General features: G+C 41.5%; 1 protein-coding gene across 2 annotated transcripts in view; it reads right to left on the bottom strand.

Moving 5' to 3' along the window:
• The window catches only part of TESK2 (testis associated actin remodelling kinase 2), a 125695-nt gene extending 107371 nt beyond the window's left edge, over positions 1 to 18324 (bottom strand). The window contains exons 1-2 of one of the 2 annotated variants that reach the window (XM_070404879.1): positions 18012 to 18324; positions 5481 to 5790 (exon numbers count right to left, since the gene is read on the bottom strand). In XM_070404879.1, the coding sequence (XP_070260980.1) occupies positions 5481 to 5702 (222 nt within the window). In that variant the 5' untranslated portion in view covers positions 5703 to 5790; positions 18012 to 18324. Of the gene's footprint in view, positions 1 to 5480; positions 5791 to 18011 lie in introns of those variants that run through there. The other variant, XM_070404880.1, reaches the window with a different exon arrangement.
• Positions 18325 to 19271: the final 947 nt, after the last annotated feature.

The following is a 19271-nucleotide window of genomic DNA, read 5'->3' as shown; positions in this document are numbered from 1 at the left end:
ATAGAGTTCAAAATCACACTTTTAAGGTCTTTAAAGAACTGTCTAGAAGCCGCCGATAAATTTAATAAGGCCCTCAAAAAGACTGGTGAGACTGCTGATAAATGTAGTGAGATCTTCAAGAAGACTGGTGAGACCGCCGATAAATATAGTGAGATCCTCAAGAAATCTAATGAGACCCTTGATGTTGTGATAAAGGACCAACTAGAAATTAAGCATACACTGACTGAAATAAAGAACATTATACAGACTCCCAACAGCAGACCAGAGGATCGCAAGAATCAAGTCAAAGATTTGAAATACGAAGAAGCAAAAAACACCCAACTGGAAAAGCAAAATGAAAAAAGAATCCAAAAAAAAGAAGATAGTGTAAGGAGCCTCTGGGACAGCTTCAAGCATATCAACATCCGAATTATAGGGGTGCCAGAAGATGAGAGAGAGCAAGATATTGAAAACCTATTTGAAGAAATAATGACAGAAAACTTCCCCTACCTGGTGAAAGGAATAGACTTCCAAGTCCAGGAAGTGCAGAGAACCCCAAACAAAAGGAACCCAAAGAGGACCATACCAAGACACATCATAATTAAAATGCCAAGAGCAAAAGACAAAGAGAGAATCCTAAAAGCAGCAAGAGAAAGAAAATCAGTTACCTACAAGGGAGTACCCATACGACTGTCAGCTGATTGCTCAACAGAAACTTTGCAGGCCAGAAGGGAGTGGCAAGAAATATTCAAAGTGATGAATACCAAGAACCTATAACCAAGACTACTTTATCCAGCAAAGAGATCATTCAGAAGTGAAGGCCAGATAAAGAGCTTCACAGAAGGAAAAGCTAAAGGAGTTCATCACCACCAAACCAGTATTATATGAAATGCTGAAAGGTATCCTTTAAGAAGAGGAAGAAGAAGAAAAAGGTAAAGATACAAATTATGAACAACAAATACACATCTATCAACAAGTGAATCTAAAAATCAAGTGAATAAATAATCTGATGAATAGTATGAACTGGTGATTGTAATAGAATCAGGGACATAGAATGGGAATGGACTGACTATTCTTGGGGCAGGGGAAAGGGGTGTGGGGGTGAGTGAAGAGATTAGACAATAATCGTGCACCTATGGATGAGGACAGTGGGTGGGGAGTGAGGGCAGAGGGTGGGGTGGGAACTGGGTGGAGGGGAGTTATGGTGGGAAAAAAGAGTAACTAATGTAATAATCTGAACAATAAAGATTTAATTTAAAAAATAAAAAATAAATAAAATAAATAAAATTCAGTTTTGGCAGGGTCAAAAAAAAAAAATGAGCTAAGGACTTGAATAGACATTTCTCAAATAAAATAACCAAAAAGGCTATAAGCACATAAAAATTTGTTCAACATCACTAATCATTAAAGAAATATAAATCAAAGCCACAAGGAGATATCACTTCATACCCTCCAGGATTGCTACTATTAAAAAGAAAAATAACAAGTGTTGGTGAGAATGTGGAGACATTGGAACCCTTTTGCATTGCTGGTGGGAATGTAAAATGGTACAGCCACAGTGAAAAATAGTATGGTGGTGCCTTAAAAAGTTAAGCATAGACTAAGTGAAATAAGGCAGTCATAGAAAGACAAATACTACATGATTTCATTTAAATAAGGTATCTCGAGTAGACAAACTCAGAGAAACAGAAAGTAGAATAGTTGTTGCCAGGATGTGGGGGGTAAGGAAAAAGTGGGGGGAGTTGTTGTTTAATGGGTATAGAGTTTCAGTTTCGCAAGATGAAAAAGTTCTAGAGATTGGTTACACAACAATGTGAATATACTTAACATTACTTAACTGTACACTTAAAAATAGTTAAAATAATAATTTTATGTTATGTGTATTTTACCTTCTTTTTTTATAATTAAACACAGATCTGGGCAGTGTGGCTCAGTGGTTGAGTGTTGACCTAGGAACCAGGAGGTCATGGTTTGATTCCCAGTCAGGGTACATGCCCAGGTTTCAGGCTCAATCTCCAGTAGGGGGCGTGCAGGAGGCAGCCGATCAATGATTCTCTTTCATCATTAATGTTTCTCTCTCTCCCTCTCCCTTCCTCTCTGAAATCAATAAAAATACATTTTTTTAAAAAGTTAAACAAAGAATTACTATATGACCAAAAATTCCACTTATAGGTAAATACCCAAAAGAATTGAAAACAGGGATTCAAACAAATACTTGTACAACAAGTTCATAGCAGCATTATTCACAATAATCAAAAGATGGGAACAACATAAATGTCCATCAACAGATGAATGGAAACCCAAAATAAGATATGTACATACAATGGGATATATTCAGCCATAAAAAGGAATTAAGTTCTACCCAACCCGGTTTGGCTGAGTGGATAGAGCACCGGCCTGCGGATTGAAAGGTCCCAGGTTTGATTCCAGTCAAGGGCATGTACCTTGGTTTTGGGCACATCCCCAGTAGCGAGTGTGCAAAGGCAGCTGATCGATGTTTCTCTCTCACTGATGTTTCTACCTCTTTATCCCTCTCCCTTCCTCTCTAAAAAAATCAATAAAATATATATTTTTTAAAAAGGAATGAAGTAAAAAAAAAAAAAAAGGAATCAAGTTCTGACATATGCTACAGCAGGGATGAAACTTGAGGACATTCAGCTAAGTGAAATAAGCCAGACACAAAAGGACAAATATTGTATGATTTCATTAATATGAGGTACCTAGAATAGGCAAATTCTATGAATGTAGAATAGAGTTAACAGGGGTTCAGGGTAGGGACAAATAGGGAGTTATTGTTTAATGGATACAAAGTTTCTGTTTGGGATGATGAAAAAGTTCTGGAAACAGATAATACACAACACTGTAAATGTACTTAACGCCTCTGAACTATACACATGGTTAAAATAAGAAATTTAAGTTAAAAAGAGAGAGAGAGCCCTAGCTGGTTTGGCTCAGTGGACACAGCGTCAGCCCAAGGACTGAAGGGTCTAGGTTTCGATTCAGTCAAGGGCACATACCTCAGTTGCAGGCTCAATCCCTGGCCCCCATCAGGGCAAGTGCAGGAGGCCATCAATCCAATGTGACTCTCTCACATCGATGTTTCTCTCTCTCTCTGTCTCTTCCCCTTCCTTTCATTCTCTCTCTGAAAATCAATGGAGAAAATACCCTCCGGTGAGGATTAACAAAAGAAGAGAGGGAGAGGGAGAGGGGGAGGGGGAGAGGGGAGAGGGGAGAGGGGAGGGGGGAGGGGGGAGGGGAGAGAGGAGAGGGAAGGGGGAGGAGGGGGGGAGGGGGGAGAGGGAGGGGGAGGGGGAGAGGGGAGAGGGAGGGGGAGAGGGGAGGGGGGAGGGGGGAGAGAGAGGGAGAGGGAGAGGGAGAGGGAGAGGGGAGAGGGGAGAGGGAAAGGGGAGAGGGGAGGGGGGAGGGGGAGGGGAGAGGGAGAGGGAGAGGGGAGAGGGGAGAGGGGAGGGGGGAGGGGGAGGGGAGAGGGGAGAGGGGAGAGGGGAGGGGGAGGGGAGAGGGGAGAGGGGAGGGGAGAGGGGGAGAGGGGAGAGGGGAGAGGGGAGAGGGAGAGGGGAGAGGGGAGGGGGGAGAGGGAGAGGGGAGAGGGGAGGGGGGAGGGGGGAGAGGGAGAGGGAGAGGGAGAGGGAGAGGGAGAGGGAGAGGATTTGGCTCAGTGGATAGAGCATTAGCCCTCCGGTGAGGATTAACAAAAGAAGAGAGGGAGAGGGAGAGGGAGAGGGAGAGGGAGAGGGAGAGGGAGAGGGAGAGGGAGGAGGGAGGAAGGAGGAGGGGGGAGGGGGGAGGGGGGAGGGGGGAGGGGAGAGGGGAGAGGGGAGAGGGAAGAGGGAGAGGGAGAGGGAGAGGGAGAGGGAGAGGGAGAGGATTTGGCTCAGTGGATAGAGCATTAGCCCTCCGGTGAGGATTAACAAAAGAAGAGAGGGAGAGGGAGAGGGAGGAGGAGGGAGGAGGGAGGAGGGAGGAGGGAAGAGGGAGGAGGGAGGAGGGAGAGGGGAGGGAGGCCTAGGCCACTGGCCAGCAGGGCAATCAATTGAGGGGCTCCACGATCGCCCCAAAGAGGAAGGCTCAGGTCACCGACCAGCAGGCTGCGGCGGTGGACGGGGCCTCCCTCTGCAGGGGCGATCCATCACAGAGCCCCGGGCGGGTGGGTGGGGCCTACCCCTTTAGGGTGACCAACTGCGGGGCTCCCGGACTGTGAGAGGGCACAGGCTGGGCTGAGGGGCCCCCCTCCAGGGCCCTGAGTGCACAAATTTCGTGCACTGGGCCTCTAGTCCTATATCCTATATAATAAAAGGCTAATATGCAAATCGACCAAACAGCAGTACTACCGGTCACTATGACGCACACTGACCACCAGGGGGCAGACACTCAACGCAGGAGCTGCCCCCTGGTGGTCAGTGCACTCCCACAGGGGGAGCATCGCTCAGCCAGAAGCCAGCTCACGGCTGGAGAGCTCAGTGGCGGTGGTGGGAGCCTCTCCTGCCTCCACAGCAGCAGCGATAAGGATATCCGACTGATGGCTTAGGCCCGCCAGAGGGCGTGGACCTAAGCCGTCAGTCGGACATCCCCTGGGGGCTCCCTGACTGTGAGAGGGCGCAGGCCAGGCTGAAAGACCCCCCTCCCCCCCGCCCCCCCGCAAGTACACAAATTTTGTGTGCCAGGCCTCTAGTGAATAAATAAATAAAAGGAAGCAAACAAGTCCTTGCCTGTGTGGCTAAGTTGGTTGGGTGTCAGCCCATGCACCAAAAAATTACCAGTTTGATTCCCCATCAGGGCACATGCCTTGGTTGTAGGTTCAACCCCTGGTAAGGGTGCATGCCAATCAGTATTTTGCTCTCACATTGATGCTTCTCTCTCTCCCTTTCTCTTCCTCTCTCTCTAAAAAATCAGTGAAAAATCTTTAAATGAAGTATAATGTATACTATATATATATTTTGAAGCAAACAAAAACTATATGTGCAGGTATAAATATATGTGTGTGTGGTTTTTTTATGTACAAATAAAATTTTATATATGTACATAAGGTGCTTGTATAATATATGCATAAGCTTAGAAAAGGATCCAGAGTATACACACCAAATTTTAACAGTGCTTATAATTGGAGATATAGATATAGATATAAATATAGATATATAGATATAGATATATAGATATAGATGGAGGGAAAAGTGAAAGAGTCTCCTATATTATTTTTTTGTATCAGCATGTATTATTTATAATTAAAATAATAAGATATCTCACAAGTTAATAAATAACCTGAGGGGACAGTTTAGGACAGCGGTTACCAACCTTTCAGACCTCACGGACCACCAGTGGTCCGCAGACCACCGGTTGGTGACCGCTGGTTAGAACACTGTTCAAGATCCACAGCATACTGACTAGGCAAAGCCTATGTCCTAATTAATTAAATACAACTATCAATTCTTCAGTGAAGCTGACCATCAACAATACAATATGTGAAAAGATGAGGCATCACTTACCTTGAACACTTCAGAAAAGAAGCCAGATCCTATTTTTTCACAGGTGAAGTCATCTAAACGTGTCAGTCTGGAAAAGGCACTTATAAGAGCTCGATATGAAGATGTCCCAACTCTTCCCACCTGGGTCATATTCCCATCGTTTCCAACACCTCCTTCAAAATCTTCAAGACGCTCCACACGTGGAGGAAATCCTGCAATTGAATTCCGTTTGCTCCGATCCATAGTTGTAATAATCACTTTTTCTTCTTTTAAGAAGGAACTCCACACATAATATATTTTTGTTGAGTTTTACTTCTCTTCCGGTTTGACACTAAATAAGAGATCAAAAAGATACTTCATTAAAACCATTAATAAACACATACAAACCAATGAACTAGCAATATAAAAATATTTCTTCTTTCACATTCTAGTTCCTAATTTTCAGACCTAAAAAATACTTTATGCCTTTACCTTCAAAAAACACTGATATATTTAAAGCTCCGATATAATCAGTGTTTAACATGAGTAGAATATAATGAAGATCACCACTTACATTCTAGAAAACAAAGTAACAATGGTAATATCTCTCATTCAATGAGCACACACTACCTAGGAAACAAGTATAAAAGCCCAAAATATGTCATGTCATTTGATTCTCAAATAATTTATGATATAAGGATTATTATGTTCATTTCACAGAACAATCAAGTAACCATACAGCTCACTAAATGGCAGAGATAACATTAAAATGCAAGACTGTCTTTTTAAAAAGCCTGTGCTCCTACTAATGCCCTGCATAGCCTCACATAATTTTCTTTTTATTTGAAAAATTAAGTCCAAATATACAAAACAAAGATGACAAAGATTTTATACTATAAAACTATATAATTCTAAAAGAAGAAAACTATATCCAAAAGTAACTTAAAAATTCAGTGTTGATTAAACAGCACAGTCCAGCAGAAGTGACTGTAGAAGGCTCAACCCTAGCTGGTACATAAGTAAGAATAAAACACAAGCCTATTCACAGATCTAGAACGAACTCTCCAAAAATTCATCTGGAATAAAAAAAGACCCCGAACAGCTGCAGCGATCCTGAGAAAGAACAAAGTAGGTGGGATCTCAATACCAGATATCAAGCTGTATTACAAAGCCACTTTTCTCAAAACTGCCTGGTACTGGCACAAGAACAGACATATAGATCAATGGAATAGAATAGAGAGCCCAGAAATCAGCCCGAAACAATATGCTCAATTAATATTTGACAAAGGAGGCAAGAACATACAATGGAGCCAAGATAGTCTCTTCAATAAATGGTGTTGGGAAAATTGGACAGATATATGCAAGAAAATGAAACTAGACCACCAACTTACACCATACACAAGAATAAACTCAAAATGGATAAAGGACTTAAATGTACGACGGGAAACCATAAAAACTCTAGAAGAATCCAAAGGCAACAAAATCTCAGACATATGCCGAAGCAATTTCTTCACTGATACAGCTCCTAGGGCAATTGAAACTAAAGAGAAAATGAACAAATGGGACTACATCAAAATAAAAAGCTTCTGCACAGCAAAAAAAAACCATCAACAAAACAAAAAGAAAACCCACTGCGTGGGAAAACATTTGCCAACGTCATATCTGATAAGGGCCTAATCTCCAAAATTTATAGGGAACTCACACAACTTAACAAAAAGAAGATAAACAATCCAATCAAAAAATGGGCAAAGGATCTAAATAGACACCTTTCAAAAGAGGACATTCAGAAAGCCAAGAGACATATGAAAACATGCTCAAAGTCACTAATCATCCGAGAGATGCAAATCAAAACAACAATGAGGTACCATCTCACACCTGTCAGGCTGGCTATCATCAACAAATCAACAAACAACAAGTGCTGGAGAGGATGTGGAGAAAAAGGAACACTCGTGCACTGCGGGTGGGAATGCAGACTGGTGCAGCCACTATGGAAGACAGTATGGAGTTTCCTCAAAAAACTAAAAATGGAACTCCCATTTGACCCTGTGATCCCACTTCTAGGAATATATCCCAAGAAACCAGAAACACCAATCAGAAAGGATATATGCACCCATATGTTCATAGCAGCACAATTCACCATAGCTAAGATCTGGAAACAGCCTAAGTGCCCATCAGTAGATGAATGGATTAGAAAACTGTGGTACATCTACACGATGGAATATTATGCTGCTGTAAAAAAGAAGGAACTCTTACCATTTGCAACGGCATGGATGGAACTGGAGAGCATTATGCTAAGTGAAATAAGCCAGTCAATGAAGGAAAAATACCACATGATCTCACTCATTCATGGATAATAAAGACCATTATAAACTTTTGAACAATAATAGATACAGAGGCAGAGCTGCCTCAAACTGATTGTCAAACTGCAGTGGGAAGGCCAGGGAGGGTTGGGGGGCAGGAGGGAGGGGGTAAGAGATCAACCGAAGGACTTGTATGCATGCATATAAGCATAACCAATGGACATAAGACACTGGGGGGTAGGGGGGGCCAGGGGATTGTCAAGGGCGGGGAAGAAAAAAAAGGACACATATGTAATACCCTTTGTAATACTTTAAGCAATAAAAAAAAAAAGAAAAAAACAAACAAACAAACAAAAAACCACAAGCCTATATTTTCTTTTAGCCTATCTCCCCCTACATCTACTTTTTTCCTGGAGAACTGATTTTAAGGGTCTTATGCAAAGTATACCAAAGTGACTCTTCAATTAGTGAAATGCTTTCAATTAGTGAAAATGTGATGAATATATAGCCCTGGTTACCTTTACCACCTCCAACCAGGGAGAATGACAAGGCTCCCAGGACAATCCTTACAATATGACCCTGACTCTCTACCAATAGTCAGAAATTGGTGCCACTCTACAAAATATGAACCAATTATAGTTCCTTTCCTAGCAATTGGAATTGTAATTAAGATATTTCAGCCTCAGTCTAACTGGTTTCTAAAAAGAAAGCCTTGTCAACTCAGGAGTGTTGGCCATGACCATTTCCTGCCATGCAGCCTATAAGGATGAAAAAGCCAATTGATCATCTATCTGCTTCAAAATTACCCAAGGATCTTAAAACCCAGATTCCTGGGTTTCAACCTTGATCTCCTAAATCAGAATCTCTTGGAGTGAGACCTGGGAATTTTACCAAGCTCCCCAGTGATTCTTAGGAAGGGGAAATGTTAATAGCTTTTTTAAAATAGAAATTTTACAAGCATTTTCTCATTTATTCCTCAAAACATACCCCCAAAGTATGATCCCCATTTTACAGAAAAAGAAATGTAGGCTCAGGAGGTTAACTTGCCTAAGGATACATAGCTGGTAGAACCAGAATTGGAAGCAAGGTCCATCCAGCACCAAAAAAACTCAAGCTTTCCCCACATCATTATTACTTAGTTCAGTGTTTTTCCACTATGAGAGTTGTAAGGAGTTAAGTTAGTCATCTGGGTAGAAAGGAGGGCCAGGACTTAGTGCAGAGGAAGGCCAAGCTAATTGTAATTTGGACAGAGATAGAACAGGAGGGAAAAGAAACTTAATTTTAAGAAAATAAAATACAGATATTGAAGTTAAAACAATATATGAAACATAGTTGCCTGCTAAATTAACTAAACAATTTGATAGGCTTGTTATGAATAAGATATAGCCCAGAAAACTGGTCATTTCCCACAATAGGAATACTAACAAGTGCATTAGCTGTGTGTATCAAGACCAACCACATGGCAAATCTATATGACAGGTTTGCTCAGCTGCTATCCTTTCTATGGACCAATATAGCAAATACAGACACACTTCAGGATGACTGCCTAATTAAAAATAAAAGCAATACTGCTGAACTTACTATCCTGCTATGAAATCATGAGTTGCAGTTTCCATTCAAACCAAAGGCAATCTAACATAAAAACTGACATCCCTATTTATTTAATTAGCCACGAATATATACAATGGCATATATTAGTGACAGATCAAAAGCCAGTTCTTAAAATTGTATTACCGCTTTTAGATAAATATCTTATTTGCTGTTATAATCACAATCCATGAGGCCCTAGATCATGACATAAACTTATGTTGAAAGCTGTAAAGGCATTTGGAGGTTAACTAGTCCAATCTTTTGGCCGATTCAGAAATCCCTTCTATTAGTGAAGTCAAATGTTAATTGGGTTCCCCCTAGGTACAAAGCATTATGATAGGTGCTATATATACTGAGCATTTACTATAATCCATACACTTTTCTAAGTGCTTTATATTTAATATTCATAATAGCCCTATAAAATAAATACTATTACTAAAAATTTTACCAATGTGAGAAAAAAATATGAAGGAATTAGTTAACTTATCCAAGCTCTCTCAGTCAAGAAGTGATAGAGCCAGAATTCAAATCTAGATACTGTACTTTCTTTTTGATTTTTTTATTATTATTTTTAATCCTCACACAAGGATTTTTTCCATTAACTTTTAGAGAGAGTGGAAGAGAGAGGGAAGGACAGAGAGAAATATCGATGTGAGAGAAACACATCGATTAGTTGCTTCCTGCACGTGCCTGACAAGGGCCCAGGCCAGGGAGAAGCCTGCAACCGAGGTATGTGCCCTTGATCGGAATCGAACCCAGGACCCTTCAGTCTGCAGAATGATGCTCTATTCACTGAGCCAAACCAGCTAGGGCTTTTTTAAGAGAGAGAGAGGAAGGGAGAGGGAGAGAAAGATAGAAACATCAATGAAAGAAAAACATCTACAGCCCAACACTGTGCTCTTAATCACTATACTAATACAGTACTGCCTCTCTGGGAGAAGGATAGAGAAAACAGAATGAAAAATGACTCCACCCCTCCAGGAGCTTAGTCTCACAGGAAGAACATGTACCTCTATGACTACAATTCTGTGTGATAACTGCTAATGACACATTAAAAGTAAGGACAGCTTAATTAAGGCCCTGGCAGTAAGGACAGAGAAGTGGGAAAGATGATAAGTGACTTAATTTTTTTATTTTTGTTACTTCTCACCCGAGGATATTTTTTTCATTGCTTTTTAGAGAGAGAGTGGAAGGGGGTTGGAGGGTAGGGAGGGGAGAAAGATACATTGATGTGAGACACATCAATTGGTTGCCTCCTGCATATGCCTCTACAGGAGGTGGGGAGCAAACAGCAACCCAGATTCATGGGGAACCCGTGAACCTTCACTGTGCAGGCCAACATTCTAACCACTTCACAACACTGACCAGGGTAAGTGACTTTAAAAAGGTGAGCAAATGGCCTGGCCGGTGTGGCTCAGTGGTTGAGTGTGGACCTATAAACCAGGAGGCTACAGTTGGAGTCCAGGTTAGAGCATATGACTGGATTGCAGGCTCGATCCCTATGTGCAGGAGGCAGCTGATCAAAGATTCTCTCCCTTCCTCTGAAATCAATAAAAAAAATATTTTTTAAGAGGTGAGCAAATGGATGTAGTAGGTGCAAGAAGTATCTAGGATGACTCATAGTTTACTTAGAATCCTTCCCATGTTTCTGGTTTGATTGGGGAAATGACTAGGCATTGACCAAAAGGAAAAGATTTGTGAAGAGATGTAAATTTTTTGCTGATTTTCTGAGTTTGAGGTGCCTAAAGAAAAACCAAGTAACAACATGTAAGAAGAAGTTGGGAGACACCAAACTAAAACTCAGGAGAAAGGACTAGACTGGAGATGCATACTTGAAAGTCAATAGCATTTACACATATTCTAAAGAGTTCTCCAAAGTAGAGAATATGAGTAATAAGTAATATTTACTGAGTTGCTACTATATGCCAAAACCTAGTCTCCTTCATGATGTCCTTAGGTGAAATCAGATAAGAGGCCAATGAAATATATCAACATACATAGGACAAAAAAAGGAATAACAGAGGTAAGAATAAACCAAGAAAAAGTATGTCACACAAAGTAAAGATGAAAACAACAATTATATCAAAAGCCACAAAGCAGTCAAATAATTTTTTTTTAAATATATTTTATTGATCTTTTACAGAGAAGAAGGGAGAGAGATAGAGAGTCAGAAACATCGATCAGCTGCCTCCTGCACACCCCCCATTGGGGATGTGCCCGCAACCAAGGTACATGCCCTTGACCGGAATCGAACCTGGGACCTTTCAGTCCGCAGGCCGACGCTCTATCCACTGAGCCAAACCGGTTCCAGCAAGCAGTCAAATAATGTGAAGAAAAGTGTCACTGGATTGGACACTATGGAAGTCAGAGAGAGTTCAGCCTACTATACCACTACACTACTACACTACAAAGAGCACAGTAATTCCTCTAGCAGCTTGTTGTGTTTTTTTAAGATTTTTTATTGGTTTTTAGAGAGAGAGGAAGGGAGAGCAAGAGAGAGATAGAAACATCAGTGTGAGAGGAGAACATCAATCGGCTAGCTGCCTCCTGCATGCCCCCTACCAGGGATGAAGCCCACAACCTGGGCATGTCCCCTGACTAGGAATCAAATCAGGAATCTAACCTTTCGACGTTGAACCAACTAAGCCATATGGCCAGGGCAGCAGCCATTCTATTATTGGAAAGTTTTGAATGTTACAAAGCTTCTTTTTTCTTTTTCTTTTTTTTAATACATTTTTATTTATTTCAGAGAGGAAAGAAGAGGGAGAGAATAATAGAAACATCAATGATGAGAATCATTAATTGGCTGCCTCCTGCACACCCCACACTGAGGATTGAGCCCACCACCTGGACATGTGCCCTGACAGGGAATCGAAATGTGACCTCCTGGTTCATAGATCAATGCTCAACCACTGAGCCATGCTGGCCTGGCCAAAGCTTCTTCTTTCCAAGGAAAGAAAAGCATAGGAAAAGCATAATATTATGTTTAAAGTCTGACTCTAAAGGAAAACTAAGAGTTGTAACAATTAAATACAATAAGGATATTTTATTGGATTCTAATTTGAACAAATTGTTATGAAGGACAAGTGGGAAGCTCTGAGAGGTAGCTCAGTTGGTTGGAGCATTGTCCTGATAAGCCAAGATTGGAGATTTGATCCCTGGTCAGGGTACATACAAGAATCAATCAATGAATGCATAAATAAGTGAAATAACAAGTCGATGTTTTTCTCTCTCTCTTCCTTAAAAAAAAAAAAAAATTAATAAAAAGAAAAGACAACTGGGGAAATCTTAACAAGGATTACTATTAGAGGATAGTAGAAAAGTATTAATTTTGTTAAGTGTGATAATATTAAGATTATATAAGACTTATTTGGAGATGCACATAGTAAATAATGTGAAAATTAGTGAACCATGGCTAATGTAAGAGCAAAACAATTTTTCAGAACTTTTAGTCAGATTCTAATTATACCTAACACAAAGAACAAGACTAAAGTATGCAAAAATACTTCAGGATTTCCACAGTCCCTACTTTTGAAAAAGACCCCATGCAAATTATCCAATGAAAACACTGACCAAAAGATCAATACCACCCTAGTTTCCCACATTGTGGGGAAAAAAATATGTCATTCTATTACATTTAATGTAGGAGAAGATATGACAGTCTCTATACAGCTTGTTCAGAAGACAAATTAATAAATAACACCATATTAAATCTGTATCATGATTTACAGTTGACAAAGCACCTTGACCTTCACAATAATTCAATTTTCTCACTCCTGTTGGGTAGATAAAAATACTAAGGATTCAAATGGAAAAGGCCTTTCTAACGATGACTCAAAATCCAAAAGGTATAAAGAAAAAGATTGAGAAGTTTGTCTACGTAAAAATCTAAAAGTTCTGCATGGGAATAAAATAAAAGAAGTCAGAAGACAATATCAAGATGAAAAAATATTTGCAATACCACAGACAAAAAATTATCTTATGTGTATGATATTTATATATCATAAAGAGAGGCCTATAAATCAATAGGAAAGAGACCTATGACCCCACAGAAAAATAGGTAAAGAATTTAAACAGTTTACAGAAAAGGAAAATGAGTACCTCAAACAAAATAAAAAGATGGTTAACCTTAATATAATTTTAAAAAATTTCTCTGAGGTATCATTTTTCTCTGTCAGATTGGCAAAACTTCAAGTTTGATAATAGCAAAGCATAATATTAACAACACTGATCCTGGAGCCAGAGTGCTTAATTTGAATTTCTGCCACATTAGCTGTGTGATTTGGGCAAGTCACTTAAATTCTCTATACTACTCAATTATTCATCTGAAAGTGGAGATAATAATAGTACCTATCTAAAAAAATGTTACTAAGTTTAAATGAGGTTATGTATATCAAGCACTTAGAATAGTATATGGCCCATAGTAAGTACCATATAAGTATTAGCTGTGATATAGCTAATGTTGAGTGAACAGGCAATGTATATTAGAACAATCACTAGAAAAGCAACTTGGCAATATTTTTCATAATTATATATGTCCTTTTACTTAGAAGTCCCACTTTTTGCAAATGTATCCCACAAATACTTCGGCACACATGTAAAATGACATTTGTTCAAGGGTCTTCATTATAAAGTTGCTTAGAATATCAAAAGGCCAGAAGCAACACAAATGTCCAACAATAAAGAAATAGTTAAATTATGATACATTCACTCAATGGAATACTATGCAGGTGTTTTTTTGTTTGTTTGTTTATTTAAAGCAGAAGCTCTCTATATACTGATCTGAAAGGTTTCTAAGATATATTAAGTGAAAAAAGCAGTTTGGGGGCTAGGGAGAGAGAAGGTACAGAACAGTGGGGAACCATGGGTTAATTTTTGCATGAAAAATGAAAATAATAAGCATTTGCCTAAAGAAAGTCTAAAAGAATATAAAGAAACTAGTTAAAGTGGTTGGGAATGGGCATGGAACTAGGTAGATGGGGGAATAGGCAGAGGAGTGACACTTTCACTGTTTACATAAAACATAAATATGCAAATATTTAATTAACCAATTGAATGTGTTACCTAGTCAAAGATTAAATTTTAAAAAAACAACTAAAGCTCTCAAAGGATAAGAAATTTGCCTACAACCATATAGCTAACAAGGGTTGATTATAATTAGGATTTCCATTGCTTTTCCTTTCTGAAATTTTCAGGAATGGAAGACTTAAAAAATTATCACAGGGTTTTTTTTCTGAAACAACTACTCCCACTGAATGCTCAGCAAAAAATTACACTAGTATGTTCACACTGAAGTCATCTCCATAAGATGACTTGGAAAAGAGTATAATACTCATTGTTGGTCCAAAACATTGACTATCACCTACACTATACAATGTGATGATTGGGCTTCATTCATTGATAGGAGACGAAACTCTCATAAAAGCCCTTATCATAGGTTTCAAATTCCAACACAACATTCATCTGGCAAACAATAAAGTGTATGACACTAAGAACATATCTATAAACACTTTCATATAGGGAAAAAGCATCAAAGTAAGTCAGCTTTCTACTCTAAATGAGATAATGAATGAGTGCATATGTAAATACATAATTTTCTGTTTACAATTAACGTAAGTACAAAATGTTATTCGGGATCCTTGTGTGGTGAATCCCTAACCTAGCCTTCCAAAACATATACTTCTAAACAGAATTAAACAGGCCCATCATATGCCAACTTGCAAAGGATTTGTGTTTGAGATCATCTGTATAAGAGAATAATACATCATACATCCAGGGCACCAACTACCTGAGGATCTCAACATTAATTCACATACAAACATCTGTACCACCTAGAACTACTTTCTAACAAGTGCCAAGGAACTCCAATGCAATTCTGAGTGCCTCATTCTGAGCAGCCCCACCTATAGGACCCAATATCTACTTTGATCCATTTGCTGCTATCATATTGGGTCACTATTGACATTCACACTGATGACATGTTCAATATACTTAGCACCTTAACCTCCCACTACTTCAATAAACTATACCTCCATTCCCCTTCAACAGCACTAAGACAGTTACACCGTTTTTTTGTTTTTACCTTGAAATACTGAACTCTCAGCTTTCCCATTCTGTATTTCATAGAAAACCTCGTCTTCAACACATTTCTGTTTGTGTCCTTATTCTCTAAGAACGCCAGCCCCTCTGAAGGTTTTACTCCTTATAATCCCAGCTCGGACACTCAGGGCCCATCATATGTCCTGCACTATCACTAGTAGTGTAAAGTTACTCTGCTTTTTTCTTCTTCTTATAAATTCCAATTCTGGATTAACCCAACCATCTTTTTTGCCCTCCTACTCTTAGGCTACTGGAGCAAGTGTAAAATCCATGCTACTGTGCCCTATTACAAATATATTGTTTCTAATTTTATTTTATTTTTTAAAAATATTTTTTTATTGATTTCAGAGAGGAAGGGAGAGGGAGAGATAGAAACAACAATGATGAGAGAATCATTGATCGGCTGCCTCCTGCAGGCCCCCTACTGGGGACCGAGTCCACAACCCAGGCATGTGCCCTTGACCAGAATAGAACCCGGGACCCTTCAGTCCGCAGAGCGTCAGCCTGAGCCAAACCAGCTAGGCTGCTAGGGTTATTATTTCTAATTTTAACTGGGCCCTCAATGTGGTCAGCAATCTTTGTTTTTTAACTCCTTAATCCATTCCTCTTTCATTTTCCACAAAAGATTTCCATAGCCATAACTGTAACACTCAAATCATAAACTCACCATAGTTCATTCCATCTCCAGAGAAAACTGACTTCACAGATAATTGATCACACCAAGAAAATAAGGCCATCTGTCAAATCCCCTCACTTTCTTTCCCATCTAACATTACCTTCACATCATTATCCACCTTGACTTCTATCCTTTTGGTGTCAAAGAATGAAATGTCCAATATATTTCCCAGGTAAATTTCCCCTCAACTTACAATACTGTTTCACCCATACTAAAAAGAAAAATACACATGTGCCATAGTGGAAAGAACACAGGTTTCAAAGCTAGACAGACCTGGTTCAAACTCTTGCCTATAGTCTTCCCAACTATAAGAGGGATACTGATTCCTAAGTCACAAGGCTGTGTGATCTACAAAGCATCTTCATGGTGCCTAGAATATAATATATTCGAAATAAAGTTTCACTGCCATCAACTCTCCTTCACAACCACACTTGAAAGAGTAATTTTACTCACTGCCTCCCATTTACTCCTCAATCCACCATGATTGGACTACTGCTATTATTGCCATCATCATGGTCTCTAAAGTGTCTTTCAAAGGAAACAAGTGCTTTCCTAATTGCAAAGTTCAGCGGCTTCTTCCTAATCCTCATTCTACTTGACCTCTGGGGCCCCTCATGCTGATGGTTACCCCCTCCCTCCTGAACTCTTTCTTCCTGTGGCTTCTATTATAATGCCATTCTATTCCAGTTCCTGTCCCATTCCTGTCCTTCTCAGTGTCTATTACCCTTCCAACAATAATCTTCCTTGTGGTCTGAAGCCCTTTTCTTCTCTTCTTACAGTATTACCATCCATACTAAGGCTTCAAATATCATCCCTATATTCTCTGCTGATCCTTCAAATGTATATATTCAGTTCTACCCTTTTTCCCAATTTTCAGACCAAAATTTCCAGCTACCCACAGTAATATCTGAAAAACACCTCAAACTGAACTTGTCCAAAACCAAATCCATTACCTTCCCTCAAAATTGCTTATGTTCCCCACTTCAATGAACACTACCGATCCACCCCATCAGCCAAACCTGCCACTAATTCTGTCAACTGTTTTGAAACTTCATACAACTGCATGCCCTTCTCTTCGTTTTCCTACATTACTCCAGTTAGCACACTCGTTTTCCTGCCTACCTAGGCTTTCTGCCTCCACACTGTCTTCACTTTCAGTTCTTCCTCCACGTTTTCATCAGATAACCAATCATACCGAACTCCTCCTCACAAACCCTGCAATGGCTCCCCATGCCTGCAGAATAAAGTCCAAGTTCCTCAGCAAGGTTTACTTGGAGGTATAAATGGAAAGGTTTTAAAACAACACTGACGTAGCCCAGAGTCTCCAAAGTGAGTGTAAAAGGCAGAGGCGGCGGCGGCGAAGGGGGATGACAGGGGAGAAGAGAGGCAGTGGCGTCTGAGGGGGAAGAGCCTTGCGAGGGTGGAAGTGGGTGTTGGGGAGGGAAGTCTGTTTGCGGGAAGCGAAGTGCGGGAGACCAGATGTGAGGGAGGAGGGTACACTGAGAGGAAGAGGCTCCCCGTGTGGAGTTGGAGGGCTCAGAAACAGTTCTCTGAAGAAATGAAATTTCTTGAGTCTCTGAAGTGAGGAAGGTCCCTGAGAGGAGTCGAGGACCAGGTCGTGATACGAAGGAACTTGTAATGGGTTCCAGGCCTCCGAGGCTGCGAGGGTGAGGGTGAGGGAGAGGGGCGGGGGCGGGGGTGGTCCCGGGACCTTCGGGGAAGTGAAAAGGGAAGGGGAAGGAGGCGAGGACTGTCCCCGAGGGCTGAGAGGCACACCTCCGGGAAACCAAGCGGTCCTGTCGGGGTCAAGCCACCCGAGCGCCTGTGCTCCGGAGCCGAGGCGGCGTAGCAGCCGCGCGCGCGGGCCCGGGCCCCGGATTGGAGCCTCACGTGCTCCGCTGGCGTTACCTGAGGCGGGACTGAGCAGCCAGAGGGGTGCCTGCGCGAGCGGGAGGGGGAAGCGGCGGCCAAGAGGGAGCATAGTCGCCCTCACAGCTCGGAGGCGGCGGCGGCTCTTAGCCTGCCGAGGCGGTGGGGGTCCCTCGCGCAGAAGCCGGAGACTCCGCGGGGCTGGCGGCGGCGGCGGACGAGGAGTCTACTGCCATGGCCCCACAGTCAGGGCCGCTCCCCCCGCCGGCTTGGCGGGACCAGGATGATCCGTCCGGGGAGCCAGAGAGAGCAGATGGAAGACCCGCAGGGCTCCCCAGCCGCCAGCGACTGAAACGCCTGCCCAGCCGGTCAGAGGAGTCGGGGGCGTGGCTTCGGTGGGCCACGCCCCTCCCCTCAAGCCCTCCCTCATAGCAGCCAATCAATAGTCAATCCTTAATCAACGAGGTGGTGAGACTGACCAATTAGTGTCCGGAATGCCACGTGGTCTGAGGGTGGGCACAATGGGCGTCGAGAAAAGCCAATCAACAGCCCGAGGCGCCAACTCTGAGGAGGAAGGGAACCAATAAGAAGGAAGTGGAGGTGAAAACAGAAGAGGCAGTGTGCTGGAAAGGAGGAACGGGGCGGAGGGAATGCACCTGGGGGAAACCCCAGGCCGAGAGCCTCGCTGAAGGCGGGACAGTAAACACAAAATAGACCAATCGAAATTCCAAACACATCAACGAGTGCTAATTAACAAACCCAAAGAAAATGTATTCGATTGGCGCAGCTTTTGGGTTGGTGAAAGTATAATTGAGTAAGACTGTTTAAGGGAAAGTCTTGTGAACACAGCCTCCTGCATCTCAGCATAGTGGAAGTGGGTGGGAGGGGCCGGCAGGGGGGAAACTGTTACATAAACAATTACTGTGTTAACGACGAGAGATAGTAACAGCAATGGATAGGGTTAAACAAAATGCTGAGGGAGCAATTCATCTAGGTTAAGAGATTAATTCTGGTGAAGACTACTTAGAGGAGGTAACACTTGAGTTGGCTTGAAAACGGAGGATTTTGAAAGAGCTGGGTAGAGACTAAAATTCTATTCAGCTGTTCATCAGGCACACATTTCTTCATGCTTTCCATATGCCTGGACCTTGGGCACTTATAACCTTTTTTTTATTGAGCCCGCTGGCATGGCTCAGTGGTTGAGTGTGGACCTATGAACCAGGAGGTCACAGTTTGATTCCCCGTGCCTAGTTTGTGGGCTCAATCTTCAGTGGGGGGGCGTGGAGGAGGTAGCCAATC

The sequence above is a fragment of the Myotis yumanensis genome, unplaced genomic scaffold (genome assembly GCF_028538775.1).
Source record: "Myotis yumanensis isolate MYYU_CA2020_CCGP unplaced genomic scaffold, mMyoYum1.0.hap1 SCAF_2, whole genome shotgun sequence".
NCBI classification, from domain to species: Eukaryota; Metazoa; Chordata; class Mammalia; order Chiroptera; family Vespertilionidae; genus Myotis; species Myotis yumanensis.
Note: the sequence above shows the minus strand (reverse complement) of the source record. Positions and strands in the feature narration are given on the sequence as shown.